Raw genomic sequence first — 16778 nt, 5'->3', positions numbered from 1 at the left:
GTAACAACATTTTTCCCCAACCCATTACTCACTTAGCCCAACCTAAAAGGCAAATTTTAACATTCTTCAAGTCGTTGTGCACTCTTAGCTCAACTGTAGGGGACGTCCAGGCAAAAAAACGACGTAACAACATTTTTCCCCAACCTATTACCCACTTAGCCCAACCTAAAAGGCAAATTTTAACATTCTTCAAGTCGTTGTGCACTCTTAGCTCAACTGCAGGGGTCGTCCATGCAAAAAAACGACGTAACGACATTTTTCCCCAACCCATTACCCACTTAGCCCAACCTAAAAGGCAAATTTTAACATTCTTCAAGTCGTTGTGCACTCCTAGCTCAACTGCAGGGGTCGTCCAAGCAAAAAAAACGACGTAACAATTTTTTTTTCCCAAACCCATTACCTACTTAGCCCAACTTAAAAGTCAAATTTTAACATTCTTCAAGTCGTTGTGCACTTCTAGCTCAACTGCAGGTGTCGTCCATGCAAAAAAAAAGACGTAACAACATTTTTCCCCAACCCATTACCCACTTAACCCAACCCATAAGTCAAATTTTAACATTCTTCAAGTCGTTGTGCACTCCTAGCTCAACTGCAGGGGTCGTCCATGCAAAAAAAAACGACGTAACAACATTTTTCCCCAACCCATTACCCACTTAGCCCAACCTAAAAGGCAAATTTTAACATTCTTCAAGTCGTTGTGCACTTCTAGCTCAACTGCAGGGGTCGTCCAAGCAAAAAAAAAACGACGTAACAATTTTTTTTCCCAAACCCATTACCTACTTAGCCCAACCTAAAAGTCAAATTTTAACATTCTTCAAGTCGTTGTGCACTTCTAGCTCAACTGCAGGGGTCGTCCATGCAAAAAAAAAGACGTAACAACATTTTTCCATAACCTATTACCCACTTAACCCAACCCATAAGTCAAATTTTAACATTCTTCAAGTCGTTGTGCACTCCTAGCTCAACTGCAGGGGTCGTCCGTGCAAAAAAAAACGAAGTAACAACATTTTTCCCCAACCCATTACCCACTTAGCCCAACCTAAAAGGCAAATTTTAACATTCTTCAAGTCGTTGTGCACTCTTAGCTCAACTGCAGGGGTCGTCCAAGAAAAAAAAAACGACGTAACAACAATTTCCCCAACCCATTACCCACTTAGCCCAACCTAAAAGTCAAATTTTTACATTCTTCAAGTCGTTGTGCACTTCTAGCTCAACTGCAGGGGTCGTCCATGCAAAAAAAAACGACGTAACAACATTTTTCCCCAACCCATTACCCACTTAGCCCAACCCAAAAGTCCAATTTAATATTATTCAAGTCGTTGTGCACTCTTAGCTCAACTGCAGGGGTCGTCCATGCAAAAAACTACGTAACAACATCTCCCATAGTTGATGTGCACACTTGGCACAACTGTATGGGTCGTCCATACTTAAAAATATTACGTATTTAATTTGTTTGAGGCACATTTGTTCTATTCAATACATTCATCGATTCCATTGCATGAGACACACTTGTTCCAACTGCAATTCACCATAAATCTAAATAACGGTTTGTGCCTTGGATACCATTCGTTTTTGAAAGGTCGTATGATATAATTGAAATAAAATAAACGAGCTAAAAGTTTTTACAACATAATTTTCTTATGTTTTTAGGAATACATCAACCTAGTATTCGTCATAGTTGATGTATTATGGATGGTTTTACATTATATTCATAAAAAAATATAATTTCACTAATTTTTTCAAGCAAAAATTTTGATTTAAATGCTATTTTTTCCAAAAGGTTAATTTTCCTACCAAATTCAAACTAAAATAAGTGTTTGAAAAAAGTTTTGATATAAATAGTTTTTCTTACGCTTAAATTAACCAACTCGTGAAAAAATAACATTGAAACAACTAATTTGAACTATTTTAACAATAAAATTACTTTGCACGCTTTTGTACCAAAGCCCTGTGCACGTTTGTGCTAACTCATACAAATTACCTCCCAAAACACACTTGTGCCAATTGCAAGCATGATTTTTTTTCGTACTTTCCCTGCCAAAATTTTTCTAGCATTTCTAAAGTTTTTATATTTCACAATGTCTTTAAGTAATGTCAGGTGCATACTTTAAAATTGTTAGAACAATTGTTTGTCGAATAGTTTTCCAGAAACAGTAATTCAAAGTTTAAAAATCTATTTTCTCGCAACTACCAAAATGTCAGTTAGTATAAGAGAGCACACCGCTATCGAAATGTTGACGTACAATTGATTTAGATCAAAAATTCTTTCAGTGGCTTCAAGAAGGCACCAACCGGCACATGCTGATTCATTTTGGTGCAGAAATTCGTTAAATTGGATTCAATACAGATCATTTTTCAACGGCTTCACCTTAAAAGGGTTGTGTATTGGACATCATAAGATGACTTAGCTCCTGGAACAAATCCTGTCATTTTGGCAGCTGTCTAAAGTTGAGGTACGTTTTTTGCACCCAATCTAAAGGGTGAGATTGGGTCAATTTTCAAACGATTGGCATTTAAGGTAGAGTTCATCAAATTTTACCATATTTTGTTAAAATGTTATTAAACTATCTAAGAACAATTCGACGTTCAAAGATTTTCGATGATATTAAAATTGTTTTTGTTATTGAGAAATTACGAGAAGTGTATCGTTTTTTGATCCGTAGTCACCCCCACTGACGGTGTTAAGAAGATTTTTTTCAGAAGTGCTTTTCCTTAAAGAAATAATTTTAAACTTAATATTTTCCAAAAAAAAAAACTCCAATTCTGTGACTTTACACAAGATATTTGATAAATACATACATTATCATAAATATAATGCACCATGTCCCGCCCGTGTGGATCAATCGGACCGCGCACTGGACTCACAATCCAGAGGTCGCCGGTTCGAATCCCGCGGCGGGCGCTCTAAAATTCTTTGTGTAAATATGGGTATTCGGCGCCGTCGCTCCGTGCCATACTTTCATACACTTAGGAGCCCAGGGCGGCGAAGTCCTTGTAGATAAAAAGGAAGACACTAGTGGTTGGTACTAGCAATGGTGGCCGACAGCTATAAAGTCAACTTCGTTTTTTTTTTAATGCACCATGGAAAAACTTATGAAGGTAAAAAAATTACGTTAATTTTTTTAGACTTTTCTAATAGAATTGTAATTGTAATTATAATTGTAATTTTATTGAAACGAAATCCTGTATATCAGGGCAAGGAGGTAATGTGGACCTGAATTAAACTTTAGGAGTGATATCTGGTTTTGAAAAACAGTCCTTTATAGAACTTTTTTAAGAAAATGCTGCCTGTAAATGTATAACTCAAACAAAGTTAATAGAGGTTTTTATGTGACGCAATTTGTTGCAAGTTGTTAACTTTTTAATTTTATTTCAAAAATGTGAAAAACCGATGAAAAAAAGAAAAGTGTCCAGGAAAATAAATGAAAACACCAATAGCCATTGTTATCCGAGCATTCGTTGGTGAAGGTTGTCTGAATCAACATGACTCGTCGCGTCCCGGCGCAAAACGCCGGCAATATTGCCCTACCTGCGGCTCAAGCAGGCAAAAAAGTGGGAATTTCCAAAAGGAAGGTTGAGGCCTCAACTGATGGCCAAAAACCGGGAATTTCCAAAAGGAAGGTGCTTTTGGAAGTGACATCGAACAGCAAAAAGACGAAAAAGAGCGACGGTACTGTACCGATGGATGAGGAGGAGGAGAACTCTTCGTCGCACGAGGAGCAGCTATTGAAGAACAACAAGTTTGCTGGACTGCCTGACGAGGACCAGGTAGCGAAAGCAAAGGAGAATGAAGTGAAACAGCGAAAGGAGAAACTGCCTCCTTTTTATGTGCGGCAATCAACAGCAACGATCGACTTTCGAGCGGGGCTGGTTGAACTCATCAAGTCTGGGAAAGTCCTAGGCAACATTCGTCTGTGTCAGGACGGATTTAAGGTGCTGGTGCAATCCAGGCAGCACTATCAACTGGTCAAGGATTACTTGACCGAAAACGAGGCGGAGTACTTCACCCATGATGTCGCCATGGATAAGCCGTACAAAATCGTCGTCAGAGGTCTGTACGACATGCCAGTGGAGGAATTAGCTGCCGAGCTAAAAGTTTTGAAACTGGATGTGTTGGCCGTGCACAAAATGAGCCGACGCAACAAAGACATCAAGTACCGTGACCAGCTCTACCTGCTGCATTTGGCTAAGGGATCGACGACGCTTCCTGAGCTGAAGGCAATCCGAGCGGTTTTCAACATTATCGTGTCGTGGGAGCGATACCGACCAGTGCACCGTGACGTCACACAATGCTTCAACTGCCTGGGTTTCGGGCACGGAGGTAAGAACTGCCACCTAAGGCGTCGTTGCGGCAAATGTGGTACCGATGCGCACATCACATCCCAGTGCATCCAAGATTCGCTGGTGAAGTGCCTCAACTGCAACGGTGAGCACTCGTCAACCGACCAAAAGTGCCCCAAGAGAGCTGAGTTCGTGAAAATTCGGCAGCAAGCATCGACGAAGAATCAGCCTCAGCGTCGTAGAACTCCTCCAGCCCTGGTGGAGCAAAATTTTCCACCTCTTCAACCGCGACGCCAGGTCCCAAACTTGGCACCGTTGCCGTTGGATCCCAGGAAGAGAGCTGAGATGAATCATCCACGGCCGGGTTCCAGCCAGGAGCCGAGACCGCCACCACCGGGCTTCAGCCAGGAGCCAAGACCAACCCAAGAACCAGCAGTTGAGGAAAATGGTAATGATCTTTACACCTCAACCGAACTCCTCAATATTTTCCAACAGATGTCCGCTGCACTGCGTGGATGCAAAACCAAGACCCAGCAGATTGAAGTGCTGACCTCGTTCGTCATCCAGTATGGATCGTAGGTCCCTCAAGCTGCTGAATTGGAACGCTTGCTCCATTAGGAGGAAGAACTTAGAGCTGGTGGATTTTCTTCGCGAGAAGGAGATCGACGTAGCTGCCATCACGGAAACTCATCTGAAGCCCGGTGAAAAAGTTTATCTGCAAAACTACAAGATCGCAACGCAGCTCGACAGGACCACCTCTGGAGGAGGAGGTGTGCTTGTCGCTGTTCATCGTGATCTCAAGCCACGCCGGCTGCCACACTTCAAGCTGGACATCATCGAGGCTGTTGGAGTGGAACTTCCCACTTCTGCTGGCCCAGTACTCTTCATTGCTGCATACTGCCCACGTCAGGTGAATTCCAGAGATGGTTCAGCAGCAAAACTGAAGAGCGATATCCAGAAGCTGACACGGCGGAGCGCAAAGTACATCATCGCTGGTGACCTCAACGCGAAGCATGAAGTTTGGGGCAACAGCAGGAGGAATCGGAACGGAGTGATTCTGCACAACGATCTGCAAAACGGATACTACAACGTTGTGAGTCCGGATCGTCCAACGAGGGTGGCTCGGTCTGGGAATCACTCAATCATCGACTTCTTCATTACCAATATGGCTGAGAACGTGGCTCATCCTGAGGTGTTTGAAGAGTTGAGTTCTGATCACTATCCGGTGGTTGTGGAGGTTGGAGCTTCCGTTACTCCGCAGCGGCAACCAACCCGGAAAGATTACCACAACGTTGACTGGCAGCAGTTTCAGCAAGTGGTAGACAGCAACATCGACTATGATCAACACCCGGAAACTTCTGCTGATATTGATCGTTCGCTGGAGGTGATCCAGCAGGCTATCAACCAAGCAGAGGCTGCCAACGTTCGGGAGGTTCCTGTTAATTTTAAGGTAACTGATATTGACGTAGATACTAAACACTTGATTAGACTTAGGAATGTTTATAGGAGACAATATCAACGGACTGGGGACTATGACAAAAAGATTTCAGTGAACAATTTGAACAAAATCATACAAGACCGACTTGACAATATCAGAAATCAAGAATTTTCAAAACATGTAAGCCAGCTTGGGAATTATTCAAAACCATTTTGGAAACTTTCAAAAGTTCTTAAAAACAAACCAAAGCCTATTCCTCCTCTTATTGTTGAGGATTCTCCCTTGATTACATCTGAGGAAAAGGCAAATGCACTTGGGCTTCATTTTGTTAGTTCACATAATCTTGGCGCTTCCATGACCAGCCGTAAAGAAACATCAGTTGCCAATAGTATTTCAACAATCAATGACTCTACCTTTGAATTTCCTGCAGATTCCCATGTTTCTGGTGAGGAAGTCAAAGTTGCAGTTAAACAAATGAAAAATATGAAAGCTCCAGGCTTTGATAACATTTTTAATCTAGTGTTGAAAAAACAGAGTGATCAGTTCTTTCAACATCTAGCCAATATTTTCAATAAATGTTTGCAACTTGGTTACTTCCCCACCAATTGGAAACTGGGCAAAGTCATACCAATTTTGAAGCCTCAAAAAGATCCAACATCGCCAACAAGTTATCGTCCCATTAGTCTTTTGAGTAGTCTGTCCAAACTCTTTGAGAAGGTCATCTATTCAAGGCTTTTGGATTTTACCAACGATAATAATATAATTTTGAATGAGCAGTTTGGCTTCCGAAAGGGACATAATACTGCTCATCAGCTTACGAGAGTAACTAAAATCATCAAGCAGAACAAGCTTGAGTCTAAATCAACTGCTATGGCTTTGTTGGATGTTGAGAAGGCTTTTGACAATGTTTGGCATGATGGTTTGATACATAAACTGTATTTATACGGTTTTCCAATGTATCTTATCAAAATTATCCAGCACTATCTTTCGGAGAGATCGTTCAGGGTTTTTCTGAATGGGATTGCTTCTGGATTATTCAACATTGATGCTGGGGTTCCCCAAGGAAGTATTCTTGGCCCACTTCTGTACAATATTTTTACATCTGATTTGCCTACTCTTCCTGGTAATGGTGAGTTGTCACTTTTTGCTGATGACACTACCGTTATTTATAAGGGTAAAATAACCAGATATTTAGTTGGCCGTCTTCAGAAGGGTCTTGACGTTCTTTCCGAATACTTTGGCGACTGGAAAATTCGCATAAATGCAGCCAAAACTCAAACCATCATTTTTCCACTTTCCAAATCGGCCCGATTTGTCCCAAAGGATGATGTTTTGATTAAAATGAATGATGTTTCAATACCCTGGTCAAAGGAAGTTGTCTATTTAGGTCTCATACTTGACTCGAAACTATTGTTTCGGCAGCATGTAGATAAAATATTGAACAAGTGCAGCATTCTCATCAGGTGTTTGTATCCTTTAATTAACAGAAAATCAAAGCTATCTTTGAAAAATAAGCTAGCAGTTTACAAACAAATAATTTACCCCGTTATTGAGTATGCAGTACCTGTTTGGGAGTGTTGCGCTAGAACTCATAAATTGAAGCTCCAGCGAGTCCAAAACAAGGTACTTAAAATGGTTTTGAATGTTCCTGGCTGGACAAGATCAAGTGAGGTTCATGAATTAGCAGAAGTAAAAATGTTGGATCAGAAGATTCAAGAAAAATGTTTGAAATTCAGGGAAAAATGTGCTATATCTGAATACCCCTTGATTCAAGGATTGGTTTAGTTTATGTTAAGATTAAGTTAGTTTTAAGTTAGGTTATGTTTTCTTAAATTTTTTTTTCCTCGTTGTACCTAGTGTTACAAAAATGATAAATCATATACTTTTAAAGTTAAGAAAATGAACAGTGTTTAAATCACGAAAAGCAAACTAAAGCTGAAGAGCCACAGCTGACCACTTATTATGTAAACCAAATGTAATTATTATAAGAAAGATTCAATAAAGTATATTTAATTCAAAAAAAAATTCAAAAAACACCAATAGCCAAAGGATATTTCTTGAAGAACTAAGGCTAAGGCTAAGAAGTTGAAACCATGCAAAGTTAAAGAACGGAATTTGAAAAAAAATGCAAAAAAAAACTACTGAAGGTAAAAGTGGACGGGAAATTTTAAAACAATATGAGTTCAATCAAATTAGTTTTTGTTAAATGCAACAGATCTGCAACAGAAAATAACGTTTGAAATTAAGAAATTTTAGTTATCTTTCTCCTTAAAACTCAACTTAACTTTTACGAATGTTTTAATGATAGAGAACACCAAGGCAATGTAGAGCGAATAATTTATTTTTTTATTTTATTTATTTAAAACCTTCATATGGAAAAAACCAAATATTTTAAAATAAAAAAAGGAATATTTCCAATTTTAATGAAAAGTCATCAACGCTGTAAAATACTTTTGAATCTGGTTAAACTTTTCCAATATGCCTTAAATTTTCAGAGGATTGATTACTCAGGCAAAATTCATTTCTCAGGTACACGTACCACCGTTATACGATGTTATTAATCAATTACGTTTTGTCTCTCTATCTCTTGCAGACATCGTCGGAACCATCAAATGCGAAAAGATGCAGGAAATCTGCGAAGGGTGTGGCCAAAAAATCAAAGACCGCTACTTTATGAAGATTTCCCCCGACCAGTACTGGCACGAGCAGTGTCTGCTCTGCTGCATCTGCAACATCCAGCTCAACCATTCCTGCTTTACCAAGAACACGAAAGTCTACTGCAAAGACGATTACTACCGGTAAGCTGCGCACACAATTTAATGGAATTAAGTGATTTTCCCTGGCAAACAATATTCCGCCGACGAGTTTCTTCCTGGAATAACTTAATCATGATACATGTGTACTGCCGTTCTACGCATAATTGTCCCATGTCAGTTTTGGACGATTTTGACTTTATGACATTTTTAAGTTTAGTTTGATGTGTACTTTAAGGAAAACACATAAAATCTGGTACTTTGTTCGGAAACTCATTAAAAACAACACCAATTCTGTTTGTCCCATCGTTAAACTTCTACGCATAATTGTCCCACCAAGTTTTTTCCTACACGGAATCATTAGTTTTACTAAGCATTATGTCTTGTTTACCTTTTTTATAGCAAGAGAATCACAAATAAGGGTGATAAAATGCTAACTGGGGCGATTAGGGACACATAGGGCGAACAGGAACCCACGGGACAATTATGCGTAGAAACACAGAAATCGGTCGAAAAATTTCAATCGAGTTTTTCTCAGTTGCACTTTTTTGAATATGGGACAATTATGCGTAGAACGGCAGTGTAGTACCCACCACAACCTCTTTAAATCTTCGCTACGTAACTTTTCCCGGGAGAAAAAACTCCAACTTCTGCAAGAAAACAAGATGAAAAAGTTTCCCTAACAAGGATTATGATTATCATCGAAACGCATCGCCACGTCGTCATCGTTCTGGAAGTTTTCCAAGAAACGGCAAAGAAAACCACATCACGCCCTCTCCAGGAAAATGGGTGGAAAACCACCGTTTTTTTCCGTGAGCCAAAAAAAGACGAGCAAAATAAACACCATAATCTTTCGTTGGTAGTTTACGCGAATGGGAATGTTTTCAAGCAAAACAATTTGGATAGGCCAAATCCGAAGTGTAAACAGTTTGTCCTGCTCACGTCAGTTGATATTTACGATAGGAATGAAAAAGAGGGACTGTTTGTTTCTACTTCGGCTTTGGCCTATTTACATTGTTTTGCTTGGTTTATATGGTGAGTTTTATGCGGTTCTAACCACGCCTTTGGCGGACGGGCTCATAAAGCGTTTCTATTAAATCGTGAGACCATTATTCGTGTCTACCATTGCCATGGCAATTGAAGTCAGGACACTTAATATACGAAGTGGCTTCAGCGTCTTTTTCAGCCTGATTTTTTTTCTATGGTTTAAAACTATTATTGTTATTAATTTTTTTCTTGCTTTTTTTTTTGTAAAATTTGAAAGAAACTTTTTTGTAGCTTTTCGAAACGTCTTTCGGAGCACTTTTAAATTTAAAATATTTTTTCTAAATGGCAATTTAAAAAATCAAATTTACCACTAAAATACTTCAAACATAAGTGAAATTATGCGAAGATTCTGAATATGTTGAAATACCTATCAAAAAGTTCCAAAAAATTAAACTTAAATTTTCCGTAAGAAAACAATAACACATATAATTGAATAATTGAACAATTTTTTTTTATTGAATCTTAATCCGTAATTAGTTTTTGAATCAACATTAAAATTGTAAAACAGTTTAAATCTGGAGATAGTTCGAGTTATCAACAAATTTATCAAAATGTTAAAGTTTTGATTTAATTATTTGAAATTTAACAAAGCTTTTTGAATTTTGAATTATGATGTAGTTGCATGGACTGAATTAGAACTTTTTTGTGAGTTTTATTTCATTTAAAAGAAAAAAAAAAACAATGTTACGAAGAATTACTGAAGGTTTCAATCACAAAATTGGCACTCGTCAGTTTCGTCTCCAACAAGTTTGCTAGTTTCCCGTCCAAAAGTGCAATGCTTCTCATTTCTTATCGAGCCAAAATCAAACCACAAGCCTCGTCCAAGCATACCTGCCAGAACATCAATAGATGTTCGCCGCGATAGTCTAGTCCAAAAAAAACCGGTCCAACCAGCGCGTACCTTGTACTCAAATTTTTTTTTCGTTCATTTCAGAATATACGGCCTTTCTCAACTGCAACAGAAACAGCAGAACCAACAGCACCAGCCAAAAGTATCCCGCGAATGTTACGGCTGCGGAGAACGCATTGCGCCCAACGAGATGGTTATGCGCGCGAAAAACCACGTGTTCCACCTGAACTGTTTCCTGTGCTACACGTGCAATAGGCCTCTGCAGAAGGGCGAACCGTTTTCGCTCAAGTCCGGCAAGCTGATCTGCCAGCATGATCTCGAAAAGGACATGTACAGCAGTTTGCATCCGATTCACTCGCACCACCTGTACGGTGATGATGACTACCTGATGGAGGACGGATTGCGGTCGCGAGATGGTCGCAGAGGTCCCAAAAGGCCACGCACCATACTAACGTCGGCCCAGCGGCGCCAGTTCAAAGCTTCGTTCGACGTGTCACCCAAACCATGCCGGAAAGTGCGGGAAGCACTGGCAAAAGATACCGGTCTTTCGGTGCGGGTCGTCCAGGTTTGGTTTCAAAATCAACGCGCCAAAATGAAGAAAATCTCCCGAAAGAGCAAATCTAACCACAACAGCAGCGCTGATGCGGACAAGAACCACTCGGATAAGGATGAGAAGTCAATCAAGCTGGAATCGCCTAGCAGTGACCACGGTCACTACCTGAGCGTCGAAGGGTCGTACGGATCGTCGGGACAACCGCTGAACCCCAATCTGCCCTACTCTCCTGGTAAGTCCGAATCATTTAAGCTTTTGAAGTTTAAAAAACTATAACGTCTTTCTCTCCCAAATTCCAGATTTCGCCGAAAACTCCGACGCAAGCATGTGCAGCAGCGACATCTCGCTGGACGAAAGCTTCGACAATTTGGACGAAGCCACCTCGGACACCATGTCGCTGCAGAACCTGGACCTGCAGACCACCCTCAACAACAGCAGCAATAGCAACGCCAGTGCCAACAACAACAGCTTAGTAAATCACAACAACAACAACATCAACGGACTGCTGTCCGGAACTAGCATAACCCACATCGATAAGCTGTATCTGATGCAAAACTCGTACTTTAATGCGTCGATGATCGAGCAGTGATCGAACCAGGATGGCGTACGATCCAATCCGGCTGGGTCACGGAGATTTACGCCCTTCAGCTAGTTGCAACTGAACAAAAAAAACGTGCTCACTCATACTAGTCAATAGCAATAAATAAATGCATGTGCAGTACGGTGTTTAGTTGGATCAAAAATAAATCAATTTCATGATTTTATTTGTGGAGCGACGATAAATCTTTCCTTCCCTGTTGAGCTGTAAATATTGTAACTTATTTTCTACGTTCTACGTTCTGTGTACATAAAATAAAGAGCACGGTGAAATGTGTTTGTATGAAGATAAATTAATTAAAGTAATTAATTATTGTCGCATTGGGAGTCGATTGTTACGTTGCAACACAGGATGCAAAGTAACGCAGAAACATGTCGTGCAATGCAGTACGGATGAAAAATTGAAAAGCAATTTAAAAATATTTAGATAAAATAAAAATTCAAATAAACAACAGCTAGTTAAGACAATATTCTTCGAAATTCCTGTGACCTTGACTCCTGTGACCGGATCCAAATTGTTAAAATAACTGCAAAGCTCCCAAACGGCTAAATCCTTAAAAAATGCTGTGAATCTTATTTTCAACCAATTTGTTCTGTACAAAGCATTTTATATAAGAATTATGTTTTTGGTATTGTGTGGGTTACACCTGGGCGCCTGTACGCTATTAGGTTTTACAGCGTGACGTCACGAGCGCACACGCACACACATTTTTACTTAGACACACGTGCAAAAAATGTAAACAGTGCAGCCGAACTGTCAAATTTCTAACCTAAAAATCGAGTCGGCGTAAAACCTAATTTGTCGACATGATCACTGTTTTGAAGTTGTGTGGCAAGAAAATTTGCGTTGTCAAGAAAGCGCGATGTTGTTTGGCAGGAATTCTAAATAAGAGGAAAATTATCAAATTATCAAAAACAACAACAAGAAAATAAAAATGAATAAGAAGACCTCTTCGCTTCTCCATCCCAAGTCGGGACGTCTGCTTTTTAAACTGTGTTTCCTTTACAAAGCTTGCTGTGAGTGTACATATAATTTTTTTGCTTGAATTTTTTCCGCAGTGTTGGCACTCAAATTTTGGTCCAGCGTGCTCGGCTTGGTGGCGGTTCCTCGATCTTCTGTCTGCAAAATGCTTGCCGCACACGCTGCACTTGAAACCCAGTGTGTGTGTGTGTGCCTTCATGGCCTTAGATGAACAAAACCACGTTTTGCAGTTTTGGCATTTGTATTTTCATTCAGGATTTGCATGGATAGTTGGACGATGGTTCAGCAGGAGTTTGTATGTGCTGAACAAACATCCACACGTTCTACACACATATCGACTGTCTAGTCCATGCAATTCGTCACAAGCACACGGCAAGTGCCATCGTCATCCCCAAGGCCAGCCGGATTGGACACCGAGGATCCCGTGGACGCACATCCAGCATCGTCGGACACGGCTACAACGTCATTGCCGAGGCCAGCCGGAATGGACACCGGAGATCCCGGGGACACGTCAGCATTTTCTTTAGCGGACACGGCCGCCGGATTAAGGACGACTGCTTCTGTCGCGGCGAAGGATGATGAAGGTTTGAGCTGCTCATTGATTCCTTTGTTTATTCTTCAATCGTTAGTTTTTCAACCTATTCGATAAAGGACAAGTAACATTTTGGTTCATAATACATCTTGAGTTTTAGTATTTTTAGTTAATACATCACTGGTAATAAGTAACCAATTCAGATTGAGATTTTCAAAAAAGTGTCCACGTGGTTTATGAATGGTCCCTTTTCCCCGTGTCCAGTAGGGACCCTAAATCAGGGGTGCTCAAAGTTTTTGAGTGGCGGGCCAAATTTAAAGCTCACATAAGCTTGCGGGCCAAATGTTAAAAAATGTGTATTTAATAAAATATAAAGTTATATAAACTATAAAAACAAATTAAATTGTAGGTATTTGTTGGACATTTTTGTCAATATTAGAGAGCAAAAAAAATGAATATTTCCAACAGTATCATTCAATTGGTTAATTTTTTAAATAAAAGATACAAAAAAACATAAATATTGCAATTTGTATGCCTCAACCAACAGATCAGATGAGGTTGACACTGAAGACATTTGCGTTTCCCTATAAAAATGTTGCGTCATGACTTTTCAATTAATACCTATGGAACACCAATATTTTTGCTGCCTTTACAGTTTTTCACTTAAGTAAAAAACGTTTCATTACTCATTGTCATTTCCACAAATGTTTGAAGAAGTTGTTGATAAAATTTACTGTCTTCAATCAGGTGTGTTTCAATAAGTTAGATTTTTCTACAAATTATCTGTTTCGTATATTCAGGAACAAAGTATGGATAAATCATTGGTTTCATATTATTCAACTAAAACTAAAAATGTCCACTAAACCAAAGGGTCATTCTACATGATCATTCAAAATGGGTCCGCGGGCCACAAAAAATCTGGCCCGCGGGCCATACTTTGGTCACCCCTGCCCTAAATAAATATTACGTAATTCGACGCCAACATTTCAAAAAGCATCATGTACAAACCATGCGTTTTGAGGGAAACGCATTTGAATGTTGAGCATCCATTTTCAATTCCCATTTTAATATAAAAGCAAAATAAGATGTTTTAATAATAACAAACGATGAAAAACGTTGCTTTTATTGATAATTTATCATCCAAATTCAATAAAACATCATTTCCGTAATTTTATTTGAGTAAAACAAACATAACTCCTTTTGAAATCACCAACGTCGATATCACCCTGCTGTCATTGAGGGGGGCGCTTTGTTATGATTCGTTTTTCTTCGCCGAATGTACATGGCGCTTTGTTCATGATGCTTTTTTTTCGTCACGAGGTTCATGTTGTCTTTTGTTTGACAGGTTGACAGGGCTATATAAACAGGGACTGCTGATGGCAGAGATTTTGTTTATGTTACTTTTGCTCATTTTTGGTGGAGAGGTAGCTTATTAGGAGTACATTCAGAATATGCAATAACCCAGAAAGTGTTAAAATGTACATGATGCCTTTTGAAATGTTACCGTCGAATTATTAAAAATTGAGGTTTTTGACATTTTTTGCGAAAAAAGCGAAATTATGGGGTGGTGTCATAAAGTAGGAGGTAATCCAATTTGTGCGAAAATCGAGATTCTTGCTTATTCTGATGGTATCAACAGCCTCACAAAATTTGAACTTAATCTTAAAATCTTGACTTTTTTTTGATAAGGTCCTATAAACAAATGTAAACATTGAGTGTATCCCGCTTACTCCGATGGACTTTGACATAAGGTGTGAAAGGGATACACTCAATGTTTACATTTGCTTATAGGACCTTATCAAAAAAAAGTCATTTAATGATGATTTCGAGTGCTGTGTACGTTTGAGGTGGAATTCAATGTGATTATGGACCAAAATTAGGTAAACACTTTAATTGAGTACACAGTTTATTGTAGGAAAATATCTAAGCAATATGATTGAAACAAAATACGCTTATCGAACACTGGTGACGGCCTCCTTTCTAGCGGCATCCTGCAGCAGCTGCGTGTCCACTTCATCGCCAGGAAGCTGCACGTACCGAACGACCGACCCTCGGATGAAGCAATTCTTTACCGACAGCATGTGCGGGTACTTTTCCGGGTCGGTTACGCTGATGTCCGTCAGTTTGATATTGAGGTACTGATCCACTGAATGCAACGTACCACAGATGCTGCAACGATTTGGTTTGTATTTTTACTGAAATGGGGTAAAATTCACAAAATGCTTTTACCTCAGGTCATTTTTCAGCTCCACGACCACGTCCTTCCCGACCAACGATTTGAAGAATGAATAGAAAAGCTGAAATTGCAAGATTTAACTAATGTAATCCGTTTAAATATAAGTAGTTTTCTTACCATTTCCCTGCTTTAAGCTTAGAAACCTCAAAACGTTTAGAATTTACAAACTTTGGATGATTTCCTTAAAAAATCCTTCGTACTTTGCCGCGTCAGTTTGGTTAGGGCACAAATTGATGTTTTTGTTTGATCTGTCAGCAATCCCCAAACAAAACGCTACACGCTCGTTGGAAACACTCAAAAAATTTAAACCAAAATTGGGTACTTTACACAGATTGTGTAAACCGACAAAACGGAAACCACGCAATTCACAAATTACGTAGCACAGAAGTGTACCCTGAATTATGGTTCTTCTTTTCTTATCTTTCCCTCTCTCCCATATGTCTTCCAAAAATTTCACATTTCAGAGGAAGGGGGCTGTGGGTGTGTGAAAAAGGCGTCTGGAAGCGTTCTTTTATTACGTGATGCAAAAAGATAATTTTTAACATTGAACATTTCATTAGGGCCATCCCTATTCCTAGCCTATATCCAACGTAACGCAAAAATGGATGCTGGCCGTACTCTATAGAGTTATCTACGTGCGCATGTATTGCGTGTACGTACACAAAAAAGTGAGGTTAAATTTTGTACCAGCCAGCAAAACAAATTGTGTGCTAGTGTGTGTGTGAGATTGGGCTTAGATAGCTCTATAAGGCTTTCTAGTCAGAAATTTACCAACACATTCAAAGTATGTTTACATGACAGCTGGACGTTTGTTTGCATCAGAAAGCCCTATAAGGCTTTCCAGGCCCAAAAAAAAATAATTTAACTCACAAATTACGAACTCCTCGTTACAGAGGCCCTGCTGCAAACAAAAATCGAGCTCGGGCGGTAGGCTTTTAAAAACCAGTCATAAATCGTCTGACAAAAAAAAAACTTTCGAAATCAGATCTGATGTAAACACACCAACTTCTGTGGCACTTACACAGAGGAGGTTGTTAAAATATTACGCTCTAAAATTTGCGGGATTTCAGACCCCCTCTCCCCTGACACGCACTTTTCCTATCCAGGTTTTTAAGCGAAGATGGCGTTCGAATCTTGAACGTCCGAAATGTCAAAATCGCGCAGTAGCACCAATATTAGAAAAAATGCGGCTGTCATGCCATGGCACTGCGTGATTTTGACATTTCGGGCGTTCACCATTCGAACGCCAGTTTCGCTTAAAAAGCTGGATACCTTTCATGGGCTGTCACAAACCCCGGTCCCCTTTCCTCCACTCCCTCCACCGCCTTTGAACGAACCCAGAGGTTAATGTGTTAGAACTTGTCGACTAGAAAGCCTGATCGAGAAATTACGGCGTTAGTTTTCAGTGTACCCATTTTGGGGTAATTTGAATTTGAGCAAATTCATACTGGAAACAATCCAAAAACGCATCATTTTGCTTAATCGTGCACTCTGACGTTTTTGTCAAAC

The 16778-nt window shown here is 39.6% G+C and overlaps 2 protein-coding genes across 3 annotated transcripts in view; one reads left to right on the top strand and one right to left on the bottom strand.

The window, feature by feature from the left end:
* Positions 1–11581, top strand: part of LOC120417450 (LIM homeobox transcription factor 1-beta) — a 30133-nt gene extending 18552 nt beyond the window's left edge. For both annotated transcript variants that reach the window (XM_039579501.2, XM_039579499.2), the window contains exons 2-4: positions 8313–8517; positions 10454–11154; positions 11222–11581. In XM_039579501.2, coding sequence (XP_039435435.1) covers positions 8342–8517; positions 10454–11154; positions 11222–11511 — 1167 coding nt within the window. In that variant the 5' untranslated portion in view covers positions 8313–8341 and the 3' untranslated portion in view covers positions 11512–11581. The remainder of the gene's footprint in view (positions 1–8312; positions 8518–10453; positions 11155–11221) is intronic.
* A 3328-nt stretch (positions 11582–14909) lies between these two features.
* On the bottom strand, positions 14910–15540 carry LOC120417451 (U6 snRNA-associated Sm-like protein LSm2). Its single transcript, XM_039579502.2, has 3 exons — positions 15387–15540; positions 15263–15330; positions 14910–15202 (listed from the first exon to the last, which is right to left on the bottom strand). The coding sequence occupies exons 1-3, from the start codon at positions 15387–15389 to the stop codon at positions 14986–14988; spliced, it is 288 nt and encodes a 95-aa protein (XP_039435436.1). The 5' UTR covers positions 15390–15540; the 3' UTR covers positions 14910–14985.
* Positions 15541–16778: the final 1238 nt, after the last annotated feature.

This window comes from Culex pipiens, chromosome 3 (genome assembly GCF_016801865.2).
Source record: "Culex pipiens pallens isolate TS chromosome 3, TS_CPP_V2, whole genome shotgun sequence".
Taxonomy (NCBI): domain Eukaryota; kingdom Metazoa; phylum Arthropoda; class Insecta; order Diptera; family Culicidae; genus Culex; species Culex pipiens.
The sequence above is the reverse complement of the archived record's forward strand: the minus strand, read 5'-3'. Positions and strand labels throughout refer to the sequence as shown.